Source organism: Osmerus mordax, chromosome 3 (assembly GCF_038355195.1).
Source record: "Osmerus mordax isolate fOsmMor3 chromosome 3, fOsmMor3.pri, whole genome shotgun sequence".
NCBI lineage: Eukaryota > Metazoa > Chordata > Actinopteri > Osmeriformes > Osmeridae > Osmerus > Osmerus mordax.
The window spans coordinates 17,904,672-17,918,919 of NC_090052.1; the positions used below are offsets into that span (position 1 = coordinate 17,904,672).

Genomic DNA, 14,248 nt, shown 5'->3' on the forward strand with positions numbered 1-14,248 from the left:
TAAGGTACCAAACTATGTTGAATCTCGTTATCGTAAACCACCCACCGTAATTCTCTCCATCCATCCCGACGTCGCTGCAGGCTTAGCCTAGTGTGGTGGGTTTTCCTCTGCGAAGTACCTGCCTGCACCCAATGTGTTTCTTCCACCCACGCTTGTCCGGAGTCCGCCTGGTCGTAGTACAACCTCAGAGGTATCTCACTTTCTTTATTGCACGTCAAGTTTGGGCATTTTACGTGAAATCGTTAGTTGATAGGATACAGCAGTAGGTTAGAGATGCGTCTGTCCATCCCTTCCTGATCTTCCAGACGGCAAACATAGCCCCGCCTTTCAGAGGTGATGTCACGAGGCTTAACTTTATTTTCTGTGAACTTGTTTGACACGAGTCACTAACCTTTGTTCCCTTCCACAATGTATAGGGGTTCGCCATTTACAAAACTGGAACCATCTGTACTTATTAAGACGTAGGCTACAATGTGAAAAAGACACCGCCACCATGTATGTTCACAAAAGTCACAACTTTATTGCACTGGTATAATCACGTTATGTATTTGCAAGAGTCCTCTCCATTATGAAATGTCTCCTTGGTCAGAAAAAGAGGTGCAAAATTGAAACATCGATGCAAACGTTTTGGGTCATTCATTCACACAGCTATTATGTTCTCCTGCGTATGTTTCCTTGAGAATTGAACAATATAATTCACAGTCAACATGAACACTTTCTATGGAACTAGAATCGTTTGATACCATATTCCTGTACTGTATGACACTACAGTAACATAGTTAAGGTCTCACAGAAAAAACTAACAGCATGTCTTGCATACACACACATGAACAAACATCTGCAGATAGGTTTTCTAGTTTACAATTTACCAATCCTTAAATACAACCAATTGTCTGTGAATATTAGCACATTAAAGATTTGTGAGGTTTTCTTTAAATTAATATATTCATAACATATCCTATGCTTTTTAAAGCCAATTCAAGGCAACATCTCTAGAATGAAAGTAACAAGAAGGTGACTGTACAGCAATGACAGGGGACACAGGAAGCACAAGGTGGACTGTACAATCTTCTACATTGGCAAAGCATCTTGTATAATTACTAGAATATCTACATACAGCATGTGTGCCCAGATAAATGGAAGAAGATCCCTTGTTTGTTTCCCCCTGACACACTGGTATAAAACCTACAGGGTAAAAATGGACATGGTATGAATCTGGGTCCGGGGAAGAGTGGTGGTCAGATATGGGAGGGGTCAGGTTTGGACAGAGAGGTGGCAGAGTTCTTGAATGACCGCGTTCCTGAGGCACACCCCAGTTCCAGGTGACCAGTTGGACTGTCAAAAGTATTGCATAGAGTTCAGATTAGGGGGAAAACGATCCAGCAATAGCATAGAACACCCACAATCGAAAACAATGTGTTGACAGAGGGCAATGGAACCTGTTTTATTTGAGTGAAACACAAAAGTAACTGTTAAGGCCAGTAATTCATAAAGAAACATGCCCAACAATGAACAATAATGTATTGACTATACATTAATAATGTGCTTTAAATAATGACACATACAGTGATGTGATATGGTACAGGATTAGAGTTCAGGTGACAGATGAGAAGCAGCAGACATCAATAGGTAGCTGCACTGAGAACATGCCGGTATCAAAAGATCAAAGATGACATTTTACATAGACTCAAACTGTTCACCCCAACCCTCTCACCTGCACTTAAAGGTAGGTCACTGACTTAAACCGTTTCAGCAGACACAAAAGCAAATGGATAAGCAAGCAAATGAAGCAGTGATATGTCCAATTGAGTTTAAACAGCAGCCGCCAAAATGGATCCTGAATAAATACCAGGAAGCATTGTAGCTAAATAAAATACAAACAAAAAAAGGCATAACAACTAAAATATTAGAATCAAACCTAAAATAAAATGTGTCAATGGTTTGTAAAAAAAAAAAAAAAAAGGATAAAACTGGTTAGACAGCTCTGGGCCCTTTCTTGATTGGGAGATACACATTTTAGAAGCAGGGTGGTTTGGATTAATGTCAGTATGGTAAAACAGGTCCTTACAAACAAAAAGGCCAGATGTGAATATCAACAGGTCTCCATGAATGTCTGCACATACGTCCCATTAACCTCTACGCATGATCAACAAGAAACCAGGGGCATAAGCTGGCATCATTATAGGGGGGTTTTAAGTTCGACTGAACAGCAGCTTAGTGCAGTCTTCTACAAGGTAGGTGAAGGTTATATAATCGTATTTAATCTCTGACACAAATATGCTTTACGCAGCACAACAAATTGATACAAGGGAAATTTCCAGGAGGTACTAGGTAGAGTTCTAGAGGTTTTCCAGTACTGTTTCCTGTATTACTTATTATTAAAATTGGGGTTAAATAGTAAGAAGCTGTATTAAGGGCAGTCTATGGATTCGGCTTTGTATCGTTATTGCCATTTACTGTGTTATTCTCCAATAATGTGTCGGTGACCTTAATGTTGGTGGAGATGACCACATCTCATGTTCATGAGTTAGTCCTTCTCACTAACATATCTCCTTTCCCCTTCCCCCCCCGGTTACATATCATTTTCCCTCGGGGGGGTGGGGTGGGGGGGGTGGGAATCAGCTAAAACACAATTTTATCAAACGGTGCCGTCATGTGACCGATGCGGTTGGAACGCATCAACGGCGGAACCCAAAGCAGCTCCTCTTCCCCCCCGGAGTGACGGACCACATGCTCTTCCTGTCCTGGATCATCTGGAAGCTGTTGCCACTCCTCCACTTCTCTCTTTTATACTTCTTCATCTTCTTCACCTGTTCATCCGTTCCAAGCACACAATGAGGTTAACAACAAGGGTTGGAATAGTGATAGACGGATGTGGGAATATACTTTGAAAAGGGTTGCGCTACATGTTGCTTGCCGGCGGGGACAATACAGACGAGGGCTTGCGATGCTACTTTAATGACATTGGTTTCCTCAAAATACCAAATCGTGGCGATAAGAACGACCCGCTCACCTTTCCACTGTCAAAATCCTCGTCCCACTCATCGATCACCGTGTCATATTTGGCATTGCGGGCATCCTCTATGGCATCCCTACTAATGGCAGAGGACTCTCCTTCCCAGCTGAGGACTAGACACACACACACACACACACACACACACATCAGGTCTGGAAAACTCCACAGGCGACGGCTACCAATCCTTCAGTTATTCGACGGCATTTGGCAGAACCAAGAGGTCAACTTCAAAAGCGCAGGCACGGTCAGCGTTTCGTCTCGCGCGGTCCTGCGCGAGCCCAGACCCCCGCCCCATGTTCTCACCTTGGGCTCCGTAGGCCTTGTCTGCAGAGTTCTTCAGGAGCTCCTCCACCACGCTGCTGCTCTTGTTGCCGTCCCAGGCCAGGGGGGCGGGGCGGGGCGCGCCCTTGCTCCCCTCCTGCTCGTCCGCAGGGCCCTGGGATCGCCTGTAGCCCTCCTTCACCTGGCTGTCCCACACCACCACTGCAGCTGGACCAAGAGGGGAGAGAGTTAGCACCGCACGGCAACACCCGCTCAGAGGGCAGGAGAAACAGATGTACTAATATCCATAATCAGGACATTTGTCAAATGTTGTTCAAGGATATTATTCGGGGAGAGGGGTGAGACGGCAGGTTTCACGTTGGCATGGCAACAGGAGAGCATCCTATTCCCTGCAGCCTGAGTAGGTTTGAGGCGAGCGTGCGTGTGTGTGTTCTAGCACCAACCTGTCCCGGCTCTGCTGCTCTTGGCAGTCTGCACGACCTTCTCTGCAGGAGAGGTCTGTGCAGCCTGGGGCTCCGTGCTGGGGTGGTCCGCTGGGCGCCTGCTCTCCTCCCACAGGCTCGGCTCCTCTTTTAGCCTCCGCTTCTTCTTCTTCTTTCTCTTTGGCTCCACGGACACTCTGGCGTCGTGCTCCGCGACTGCGTGCTTTCTCCCTGCAATGCTGGGAGTACATTGGTAACATTTAGAATCAGGTTTGTCGAGTTCACAAAATAAGACAAATAAAATACACGCACACGACCCAAGTCAATCTACTGAAGACTTAACAAATCAGCATTTTTGATGTTATGATTCATGACGCAGGATTTCCTCTGACCTTCCTGGAACTAGACATGCTGATGCGGTGTCCTCTGGTCGATTCTTTTTCCTTTTCTTCTTCTTCCTCTTCAAACCCAACGTGGCATCAGACCCCTGCGCTCCCTGAGGCTGCAGAGGGACCGGCAGGGCCTTCTCAGGGGGCGCTGGGGCCAGAGCGTCCACAGGCTGGGCCTGCGGCTGGGCCTGCGGCTGGGCCCGCTCCGGGCCTGGAAGGTTGAGGCTCCAGGCCCCGCCCTGACACCAGTCCTCTTCCTGGGTTAGGGGTTCCAGATGGGACTGCACACACTCCCTCTTGTTCGAGGATCCGTCTCCACTCTCCTCCTCCTCCCTCCGTCTCTTTTTCTTCCTTTTCTTCCTCTTCTTCTCGCTGGCGGGTTCTACCTGCAGGGGTTCAGGGGCGCTGGCTGGGGCGCTGGCTGGCTCTTCCTCCATCTCGGAACGCCGGCGTTTCTTCCTCTTCTTCTTTTTCGGCGGAGGGGAGGAGGTGTCGCCGGCGTGCCCTGGGGGGCTTCTCAGGCCTGGCTCTGGGAGGCTGGCTCTGGGGGGCTTTGGAGACAGGCAGGGAAGCCCGTTGGTTTTGGGAGAGGAGTTGGAGTTTGGTTTTTGCATGGTGGAGACGGGGGACTGTTTCTCTGGACTCTGGTGTTTGAGTGGGAGGCCTGAGTGGGTGTGGGCTGTGGGTGGAGACTGCAGTTTGGATGAATGGAATGGGCCAGCCCTGGGAGGAGGAGGAGGAGGAACAGGCGGACAGCATTCAGGAAAACCGCATGCAGCCAGACAGTGCAGCACTCGCGTCCACTAATCTCATGTTGTATCTGGGCTGTGGGTGGAGAGTTTTGTCGCTCGTGTGTGTGTGCGTGTGTTTCACAGCGGGTGTGGCTGCACTCGTAAGATTTTTGTGGAGTGTGTTTCTCTGTGTTGTCCTACCTGGGGGTTTGGGTGGGTGAGGCGGAGGTGAGAGTGTGAAGTTGAGCTGGGTGCGTGGGGTCACTTGGTAGCTGGCGTGGCGGAGCGTCAGTGCTGCTCTGAGTCCGGCTGCGACTGGCCTGCAGTTATCGACATAAATAAAAACTTGGTGGTCTAAAAAAAATTGCCATGGTCATGACAAAAAGGAGGGGGGGGGGGGTCAAATAAGGAGGAAAATCATTGAAAGACGGAAGGGAGAAAAATGATGGGAGGAGAACAAAAAGAGGAGAGGTTATGACAGAGAAGTATTAGAAATGGTTAGAAGAAAAGAACTGAAACTGAAAGCCAAAACAAAAAGAAGACAAAGAAATTCTAAAAAGACGGCCAGTGCGAGTTAAGGAGTACAGGGACAATGGCGGATTGTCTGAGCACCCACAGCTGACAAAAGCAGATCCAAACTACAACTGCATGTACCCTACTGCTTTCTGGAGGCATGTTTTGTAAGCGCGTTTACAACTAAGGGACCAGGGTGAAGGACAGGCAGCAGGCAACAAACACATGACGAGAGGAGAAGCGCAGACCCACAACCCCACTGGCCGGCTCACCTTCTTGGCAGACAGAGCCAGTTTCTTGGCGGGTGGGGGGGACGTGGTGCTGGTGGCTTCTGATGTGATGTTGTTAAGGGCCGGGGGTTTTAGCTTGACAGTCTTCTGCTCCTCTGTGCCCAGCCGGTCTGCACTCTTGGCCGGGGAGGCCATGCCGTTGGAACCGGTCCTGGGAGCGGTGGAGGTCTCTCCGACCGGAGCACTTTTAGGACCAATTGAATCCTGACAAGAATAACAAGCTTATTGTTCTATTCGGAGAATAAACCCACATCAAATACTTTGTATTCTGTGTTTTGGGTGTGAGTTTGGGTGTGTGTGTGTGTGTGACTGTATGCAAGTCTGTAAGTATATGTTTGTGTGTGTGTGTGTGTGTGTGTGTGTGTGTACCTTGGAGTCAGAGGTTTCCGCTGAGGACGAGTCTGACAGGGACTTGAGTGAGGTAGATGCTGCCATGCCCCTGCCCTCGTTCCCACTGTGCCTCCCTCCGTCAGACCTCGCCACGCCGTTGGAGATGGCAGGGGTGCTGCAGCGGGACTGCGCCTGGCTCTGGGCCTGGCTAAGGGCGAAGGGCTTCTTCAGCTTTTTGAAGGGCTCCTCGATCATGGTGGGACCCCCCGGTACTTTGGGGGGGCCGTAAGCAGGAGATGTACCGTTGGACAGCTTGGGCTGCTGGATGCTGACACCATTCCTAGATATAGGAACACCCAAACCCCCGTCCATGGACTGGATTTTGCGCAGCTGGGCCGGTTCCATCTTCTATGGTGGTAAAAAAAAATACATCAGAAGATTAGATTATTATGTTCCAAAGGCACTCAGAAAAATGGATGGATGTTCCTGCCATCACGTCCCATACCTTGGTGACCTGTGGGGAGGAGAGGGGCCCATTCAGGTTGGTCTTTCTCAGCTGCTCTGATGACATGCTGTTCTTCCCAGAATGCATTATTCCCTGCTTTGTGATTTGCCCATCCACATTCTTCTTGGTGTCACCGAGCCTAAGAGACAGAGAGGTTGGGGGTCAGTAAGTTCCCAATGATAGATGGGAGTTGAATAACCAGACTGTGTCCACAGTGACGAGATCTTACCTCAGGTAGAAGAGGACATAAGCCTGTTGGTTAAGTACTACTTTGATGTTGCTAGAATGGACCATGGAGTCATTCATCTGGTACCATTGCCCATTACTAGCCTACAAGAGCAAAGACAACAAAGGCCTTTCAGCAAAACAATGGGACATTAATAAAGAAAGAGAGCATTGCAGAAGTAGCAGCCTTTAGAACTTCCAACAACAACAATCTCAAGGAGTGCCTCAATCCATCCCTTACCTTGACATAACAGTAGTAGTGGCCGGCGTGGCAGCTGTACCCAGAATGCACCAGGACGGCGTAGAGGCCGTACATGACGGGGTCCCCGGAGCTCTGAGACATGTAGGGCCGGATGTTCAGGAACTCGGGGTAGCCCACGTCCTTGGTAATCTTCCCTCCACTGAAGTTAGCGAACCTCTTGAGAGAGACGGTCAGCACATTGGATGTCCGGTGGACCGTGAACCGCTTTGTTGCCGGCACCTTCTTCTTACACCTTACGGGGGGGGCGAGGGACGAGTGAATGTGAATTAAAATCAGAAGCCTGTTATGTCATTTGTTTGCACTGTCACAATGGATGTGTTGGATCTGCGTTACGTACTTGGCACACATGTAAGCATTCTCTCCACTCAGAACATCAGGCTTGACAAACAGTTCAAGAGCTCGCACGATGTTTGCTGCTTGCTGAAAAAGACAGACAGATCACCAATCAACACACGCAATCAAAGCTAACAGACTTGAGCCAACTGTACGACTACGGGAGGACTCAAAGAAGTTACCCGAATCTCGACAGCAATGTCCAGGTAAGGGTCGTAGGTGTCTGACACACTTTTGCAAATGGAACACTTGACTGAAAGAGAGAGTAAGGGGGGAAATTATGGTCCTAACTGATTTTTTTGTTGTTGGTATCATTCAAAATTGCGTGTATTGCAGTGAATAGTGGGTGATGTACCTCGTGACCTGAGATAACCTCCAAAGATCTGGTGGACCAAGGTGGTGGCCTGTGTCTGCCTGTCTAACCTGCAGACAGAGGGGAAAAAAATAGAGGACGACAGGAGAACTCAGTCCTTATGTAACCACACAAGACACGCGACCTCAGATCCACTTCTGACGGCTCCCAAACCCACATTCATGTGAATCCGGGCAAGCTTACTTGGGGTAACCGTTCAGACAGGCTTTCTGCATGGCATCGATGGTGTAGCGCAAGAACTCGTGGGCATCCTCCTGGCTCCCGAATCGAAAATGTCTGGCGATTTCTGCAGGAACACACAACAGCACTGTGGTTACCTTGGATGTCTCTTAACACCTGACACTGATACAATACTTAACCTGATAACCTAATAATTAACTCATCACAATTACCTACATACCTACTCCTCCCCCCCCCAACCCAACCCCCACCCTCCTGAGAGCAAGGAGGAAGACAAAGGTATACGTATGACCTGCTTACAGCGGCTCCTACCACCACATAATGAGAGGGGGTGGTGGGCACTGAACAAGAGACTAAATGCATACAGAAATCAAGACAGATTGTGTATATATATATATATATATACACATAGTCAGCAGAGTGGAATGTTAGTCTTACTGCATCTATGGTTTTGTGCTAATGCTGCTACTCCCTGTCCCCTCCGCAGTCACAAGGAGACTGAGAGGGCAACGGAGGGAGGCGGGAAAGGGGGAGGCGAACCCAAGAGGGGGGAGAGGGTATTGCAGTCATACATTAGGGAAAAGAGAGTTAGGGAGAATGGGGGGGGGGGGGGGGGACAAGGCCGTGATAGGGGCGTGGGAGCGGTGTGTCGGACTCAGGGTGAGCTCACAGCAGCAGCGGGCCCTGCAGCTCCTCTGAGGCTCTGCTGCAGTCACTGGCTACCCTGACAGCTCAGTACGTCATCACTGGAGGCTCTCCGCTAGTCACCTCTGTTGGGAGCCTATTGTGGCTGATGTGGCCGTCAGGACTACTAATAATCGTTCTTATCTTCATGCTGACGATAACAACTTAAACTGTATTTTTGATTTGCACCATGGCCTGTTTTATAATAAAACACCCCAAATGAAATGGGCTCTACGATCTGCTGTAGTGGAGACGTTCTTACTCTTCAGGTCTCTGATGAAGGAGACAGGCTTGATGGCGTTGCCCGTGTTGGCAAAGGCTTGGATGATGTGGTTCTGCATTACACACATCATACAGAAACCTGACTGGTGGCCTGTAACACACAGGAATCATTGAGCATTGGATAAGTTGGACAATCACTGAAGGGTCACAACTCAAACAGTAAATCTGAGGAAGGCAGAACTCACTTGGCACCGGTATTCAACTGCTGCCAGTGGAATTATTGATAGCTATACTTTGTGTAAATCTCAATGCGGGACAAATTAGTTAGCCTGTCAACATAAGTACTCTCTCTCTCTCTCTCTCTCTCGCACTCTCTACTCACAGGCACGGCTGTGCTCCTTAGAGAGAAGGTAGTTGGCCAGGGGAGGCGTATAGGTGAGACACTGCACCGTAGAGTTGAGGAAGCAGGTGTTGCCCAGGTTGTGGAGGCCGGCTCCCACTCTGTAAACACGCTCCCATCTCATCGACAGCCTGTTCCCAGGAAACAGCATCTTCTGAGGGGCCGGGATCCCGTCACCCTGGCCTCCAATCACATTCTCAGACACTGTCAAAGGAAGTTCAAGTTCATTTTGCAGTTTATCATGCTCTTCATGCGTTTCCTGACCTAAATCCCACATGGCTCGAATTTCTACATAATCATTCATCTGTACATACAAGAACGCCTAAACCCATACACGCCAGCCTACTGATTATTTGTTGTAAACATTTGAGCAAGGTAAAGGCACCGTACCTTGCCGCTTGATCTGGGCAGGTTCTAGGGCCCTGTGTCCTGAAGCGCCCTCAATCCTGGGATTGAGGATCACATACTTGGTCTTGAGGCTGTCCAGCTGGTAAGAGAAGCCCTTGCTGGCAGGCTCAAACTCGATCTTCTGCAGAAGAACCTTCTTGGCAGAAGAGGCCAGCAGTTTGTTGAGGTCGCCCTCATCGCTGGAGTCCTTCCGTCCAGGTTTCAGGGCCTCCTTGAGTTTGTCCACTATCGGCATAGTTGGTGCATCACTGTGGATCAGACAGAAAACATCCACTTCATTTGCCATTTGTCAGACCTTGTTGATTTAAACACATTTTTTAATTATCCGTTTGTGTGGACCCCAGACTAAAATTCTCCTGAAATAACCCTTTATCTACAATGAAGAAATAAAAGTTGAGGTTATTTGTGTTTTGTATAACAGTTTACTGTACATGTTCTGTCCACTGTAGCTAGTAGTAAATTTTCTGTCACCAAGTCCCGAACTGGCAAACTGCATGCGCCCAGACCCAGTGCTGTGAAGACATGGAGCTGACCATATTTACATTTAGTCATTTAGCAGACGCTCTTATCCAGAGCGACTTACAGTAAGTACAGGGACATACCCCCGAGGCAAGTAGGGTGAAGTGCCTTGCCCAAGGACACAACGTCAGTTGGCATGACCGGGAATCGAACTGGCAACCTTCGGATTACTAGCCCGATTCCCTCACCGCTCAGCCACCTGACTCCCCGTATCACAGGAACACTAAGTGCAATTGAGGAGCCAGGTTGGGGACTTGGCACCTGTCCCTGCAGTTATGCAACAGAGACAAGCAGGCACAATGTGTGTGAGTGGGAGTGTGTGTGAGAGCTCAAGAAGGAGGGAGGGAGGGGCAGTGGGCACAGCTGTTGTATCTGCCAGATCAGACTCATGTTCTTTGCCTAGAGCAATCAATCTCATCATCGCCACTCTTCTGTATCCACGGCCACCACACATGAACTTCCTGTCATACTGGTTAATGTACTCAAATCCCTCCCTCATGCCTCACTCTAATCATTCAGTTGTGGGCCCAGCAATTGGCTTCAGATCTACAACAGTAGAAAATAGAAGAGAAAAGACTATGGGCTACTAAACTCCTGTACAAGGATGGTTTGGAAACAAGAGGGTGGTTATACTGTACTGTCCCTTTAACAGTAGGCCCCTCAACAAAAGTGCGGCGTCTGTGCAGATAACAGGGTTCACGTTTCCACAACCACCGCTGCTTGTGTCAGCCATTTGGCCTGTGAATGACAACTGAGGTGTCATTTCCGATGTGTGTGGTAGCCTGCTGGCAGACTGGGTTCAATGAAAAACGATGACCGTGTAGTGACAAACATCATTCCATGTCTGCCTCAGTCTCAGTTCACTAAATTCATTGCATATAGCCAAATCCAATAAAATTGTTTGAATCAGTGCTCTCCAACTTCATGTTATATTTGCTACTTCCTTTCTTGTACTCTATCAATAGTGGTAACATAGACCTATAGTCTGAGTGAAATACAATTTTCTCAGAAAGGCAGACATTGTCCACAAATGTAGGTTCATAACATGCATTAGGCTAAGCATATTGACTAAAGCCTTTAAAAAGGTATCGAAAAAGCTCCAAAGCGCCGAAGAACTGAAAACCACATACATACAGGCCACATTAACAATTTATACTCCCAAAATGACCACCAGGGCAAGAGGGAGAGCATCAGAGCCTCACTTGTGAGAATGGACAGTGACGTAGTAAGGTGGGAGGGAGGGCTGCACATGCATCGCATACACAACAAGGGCACACTAACCTTCATGTGGCGATGCTGATACAATTAAGAATGACATAGCTCACAGGGAAGTGGCACAGCTGACTGCAGTGACGCAATAGGATGACCACATGTGTAGTTTACACACAAGCCCGAACCAAAGAGGGGCCTGTACTATTGACTAATTTTAACCTATTAAGTATTGACTCGGACTATTTAACATGAATATTTATGAAAACCTTTAATACCCTTTTTTTCCATGAATGGGATTGTTTACAAGGATCTAATAATAAATCAAATTAATCCAATAAATACACACAATCTAACATGGACAATGATGCATTAAAATTGGGCAATTTACCAAGCCACATACTTAAACAGGTCTACTCAGGGATGTTTAACAAAACGGTATATATCAATCACTGCCTAATAATACATGATGAAACATGTAGTTCATACTTTCATACCATCAACCACTCCTTCTCATTTAACAAACATTATACTGTAAATGAACCACCACATAAGTGACAGTACACTAATGTGTTGCAAGACTGAAGCATCTCATTCATGTATTAAACTGCAAATGTTTAATAGAACCCATCCATGCCTAGGGGTACAAGTGCATTTGGTTGTGTACATATCGCTAGTTATATAAAACAAACACCATCATTGGGAAGCGATGTAACAAAGTAACACCCACAGTTAACAGGAATATAGGAACAAAGTAAGCTTTTTGTTGATTTGGCTAGTTGTCCACACTCCACAACTCGCGGATCTAGCCATCCATCTCAAAGGCTATGACTAATGAATGGTACACCACACTAAATCTAGTTAAATGGTTAGTATGTACCTTATAGCTAAGCGGGTTTTACGTAAATGGACACTTGACAAAAATGTGACTGCTCAAAGACTTTGCAAAAACTGTATTACCAAAAAACGTTGTAATACAACTATATATTCATTATTTGATAGCTACGCATACAGCTAGCCTAGCTACCTTACGTTAGCTGATAATAACACTGCCGTGAACCATGTCCCATGCTCCGGCCTGGGATGTGATTAAGGTAGGTAGCTAGTTATTGCAGCATAGCCATAGACACCCCTACTACTAGCTAGGATCGTAGCAGCTAGCTAGCAGTAGTGTGTTTACAAGCTCGTCAAAAGGCTACGTTGCTAACGTTAGTCTATTCCCAATAAAGTACTGCTCTTCACTTTGGCTGTATTGTTTGACAATAGCTTAACGGTGACCTGGTAGACAGATTGCTAGTGTTAAACGTTTTGTAAATGTCAACACGTTGCAAACTAGATAGACAACCAGGTAAGTGCATGTACCCACTCCCCACGCGGCAGCTATGAGTGCAATGTGAGTCACGGGAGGTTAGCTCGCGAGTCGCCAACAACATGCGGGCTAGTGGTGGCAGTGACAGTGGGTTTTGGTTCGCAAACTGGTAGCTAATAATAAGTGCTGTATGTGGTACATTATAAAATGACATTAGCTTCAAACAACAAGATTATATGTGCTTTTTATAATAGTTAGCTCAATAAGAAAAATAGCTAGCTATTTACATTATTAGCATACTGTTCCGAAAGCTAATTTTGTAGCCACTTTACTAACGTGGCAAAAGCGCCGTCTTGATGTGCTGCAATGAGGTTAGCGAGCTAGTTAGCTAGCGAAATAGATTGTAGATAGCTAACAAACCTAAATTTGCCGCACTTAAATTACATTATTAATACAAAGGGACATTTTGTCCATTAAATTGCCAATCGTGATATATATTCTTACTCACCGAAACTCACCTTTAGTTCAAACATACGAAACAATTTACTGGTAGGCGATATCGCTCTGCTCAGCTACAGTTCCGTCATTTTGTTACATTCTTTCGCCCATGCTGCATTATGAGAAGGGGCATGAGCAAAAGTGAAGGACAGAATTGTGAAGCCAATCAGATGCCGAGCCAATAGTACACAATTCATTCTCTCACGTGCACAGCCAATAGGTGTCAAATCCTGCGCACTGCTGAAGAAGCAAATATCGTTCAGGAGACCATTAGAACATTTTGGATTACATTGTGATACTGTATCCAATGCTGGTCTATCAAGTCTTCAACTCATTATGTAAGTCTTACAAGTAAGACTTACATAATATAATGTGGACATTACCTCTCGTATTGCCACCACATGCCTTTGATTCATTTTATTGCAGCCAAAATGATAAACGTTTTTGTTTTACTCATATGTGCCTCCATTTACCATTTAGTAAAATGATCTTCTTTCTTTAAATAATTGCACACATTCCTTAGAAAACAGAAATCGGTGTCTATGCACTGTCCCCATGGACTGACCATAATGCAGGGCGGTCCTACAGTGTTGGTGCAATCGCCCATGTACTCCAAAGGATGGCGCGCTTGCTTTATGTCTTTTGGTGGGAAAAGCACGTTTTAGGCAGTGATTAATGCTGTATTTCTGATACCGTTGGCTGGCTATATAAGACCACTGTTACCACAAAAATCAAGGAATGAAGGAGTAAAGGAATGTGGAAGCTATCATGTTGCACATGCAAACGTAAACACAGGCAGAATTTTCTTCCAACACTTTTATTTACTTGAATTTTTTTGTTGCAATTCTCTTAAAATAACATACAATTTTAATTGATTCAAAAAAAAAAACGTATTCATGCTAAAAAATATGTCTTATCTTTACACAAGTCCCATATGAATCCTGCACGGGACGTCTCCCATTCTCATGTACCTCACAAATTCAAGATAGATTACAGACACAAGAATACAGAATCGATGCCATTAAAATATAGTTCTGTTGAGGCTTAACAGTGTCCCCAGATGCTATTTGGGTAAAATGTATTTTAGCTTCTTTTTTATATTTTGGAATAATTAGAATATCTGTTAAACAGTAAAGGAATAAACCTGA

General features: G+C 46.4%; 2 protein-coding genes across 3 annotated transcripts in view; both read right to left on the bottom strand.

The window, feature by feature from the left end:
- cyth1a (cytohesin 1a) overlaps positions 1–183 on the bottom strand; it is a 39,483-nt gene extending 39,300 nt beyond the window's left edge. Inside the window, exon 1 of the mRNA XM_067233848.1 lies at positions 46–183. Within this exon, the coding sequence (XP_067089949.1) occupies positions 46–64 (19 nt within the window). The 5' untranslated portion in view covers positions 65–183. The remainder of the gene's footprint in view (positions 1–45) is intronic.
- A 313-nt stretch (positions 184–496) lies between these two features.
- On the bottom strand, positions 497–13,207 carry usp36 (ubiquitin specific peptidase 36). 2 transcript variants are annotated; one of them, XM_067233053.1, is made up of 19 exons: positions 13,121–13,207; positions 9,548–9,813; positions 9,140–9,361; positions 8,798–8,908; positions 7,855–7,957; positions 7,654–7,721; positions 7,481–7,551; positions 7,303–7,385; positions 6,945–7,197; positions 6,708–6,808; positions 6,479–6,617; positions 6,013–6,381; positions 5,626–5,847; positions 5,042–5,160; positions 4,113–4,832; positions 3,742–3,959; positions 3,320–3,505; positions 3,014–3,129; positions 497–2,810 (listed from the first exon to the last, which is right to left on the bottom strand). In XM_067233053.1, the coding sequence occupies exons 2-19, from the start codon at positions 9,798–9,800 to the stop codon at positions 2,679–2,681; spliced, it is 3,486 nt and encodes a 1,161-aa protein (XP_067089154.1). In that variant the 5' UTR covers positions 9,801–9,813; positions 13,121–13,207; the 3' UTR covers positions 497–2,678. The 2 variants fall into 2 exon arrangements, with proteins under 2 accessions (XP_067089154.1, XP_067089155.1); XM_067233054.1 differs by having other exon boundaries at positions 13,111–13,174.
- Positions 13,208–14,248: the final 1,041 nt, after the last annotated feature.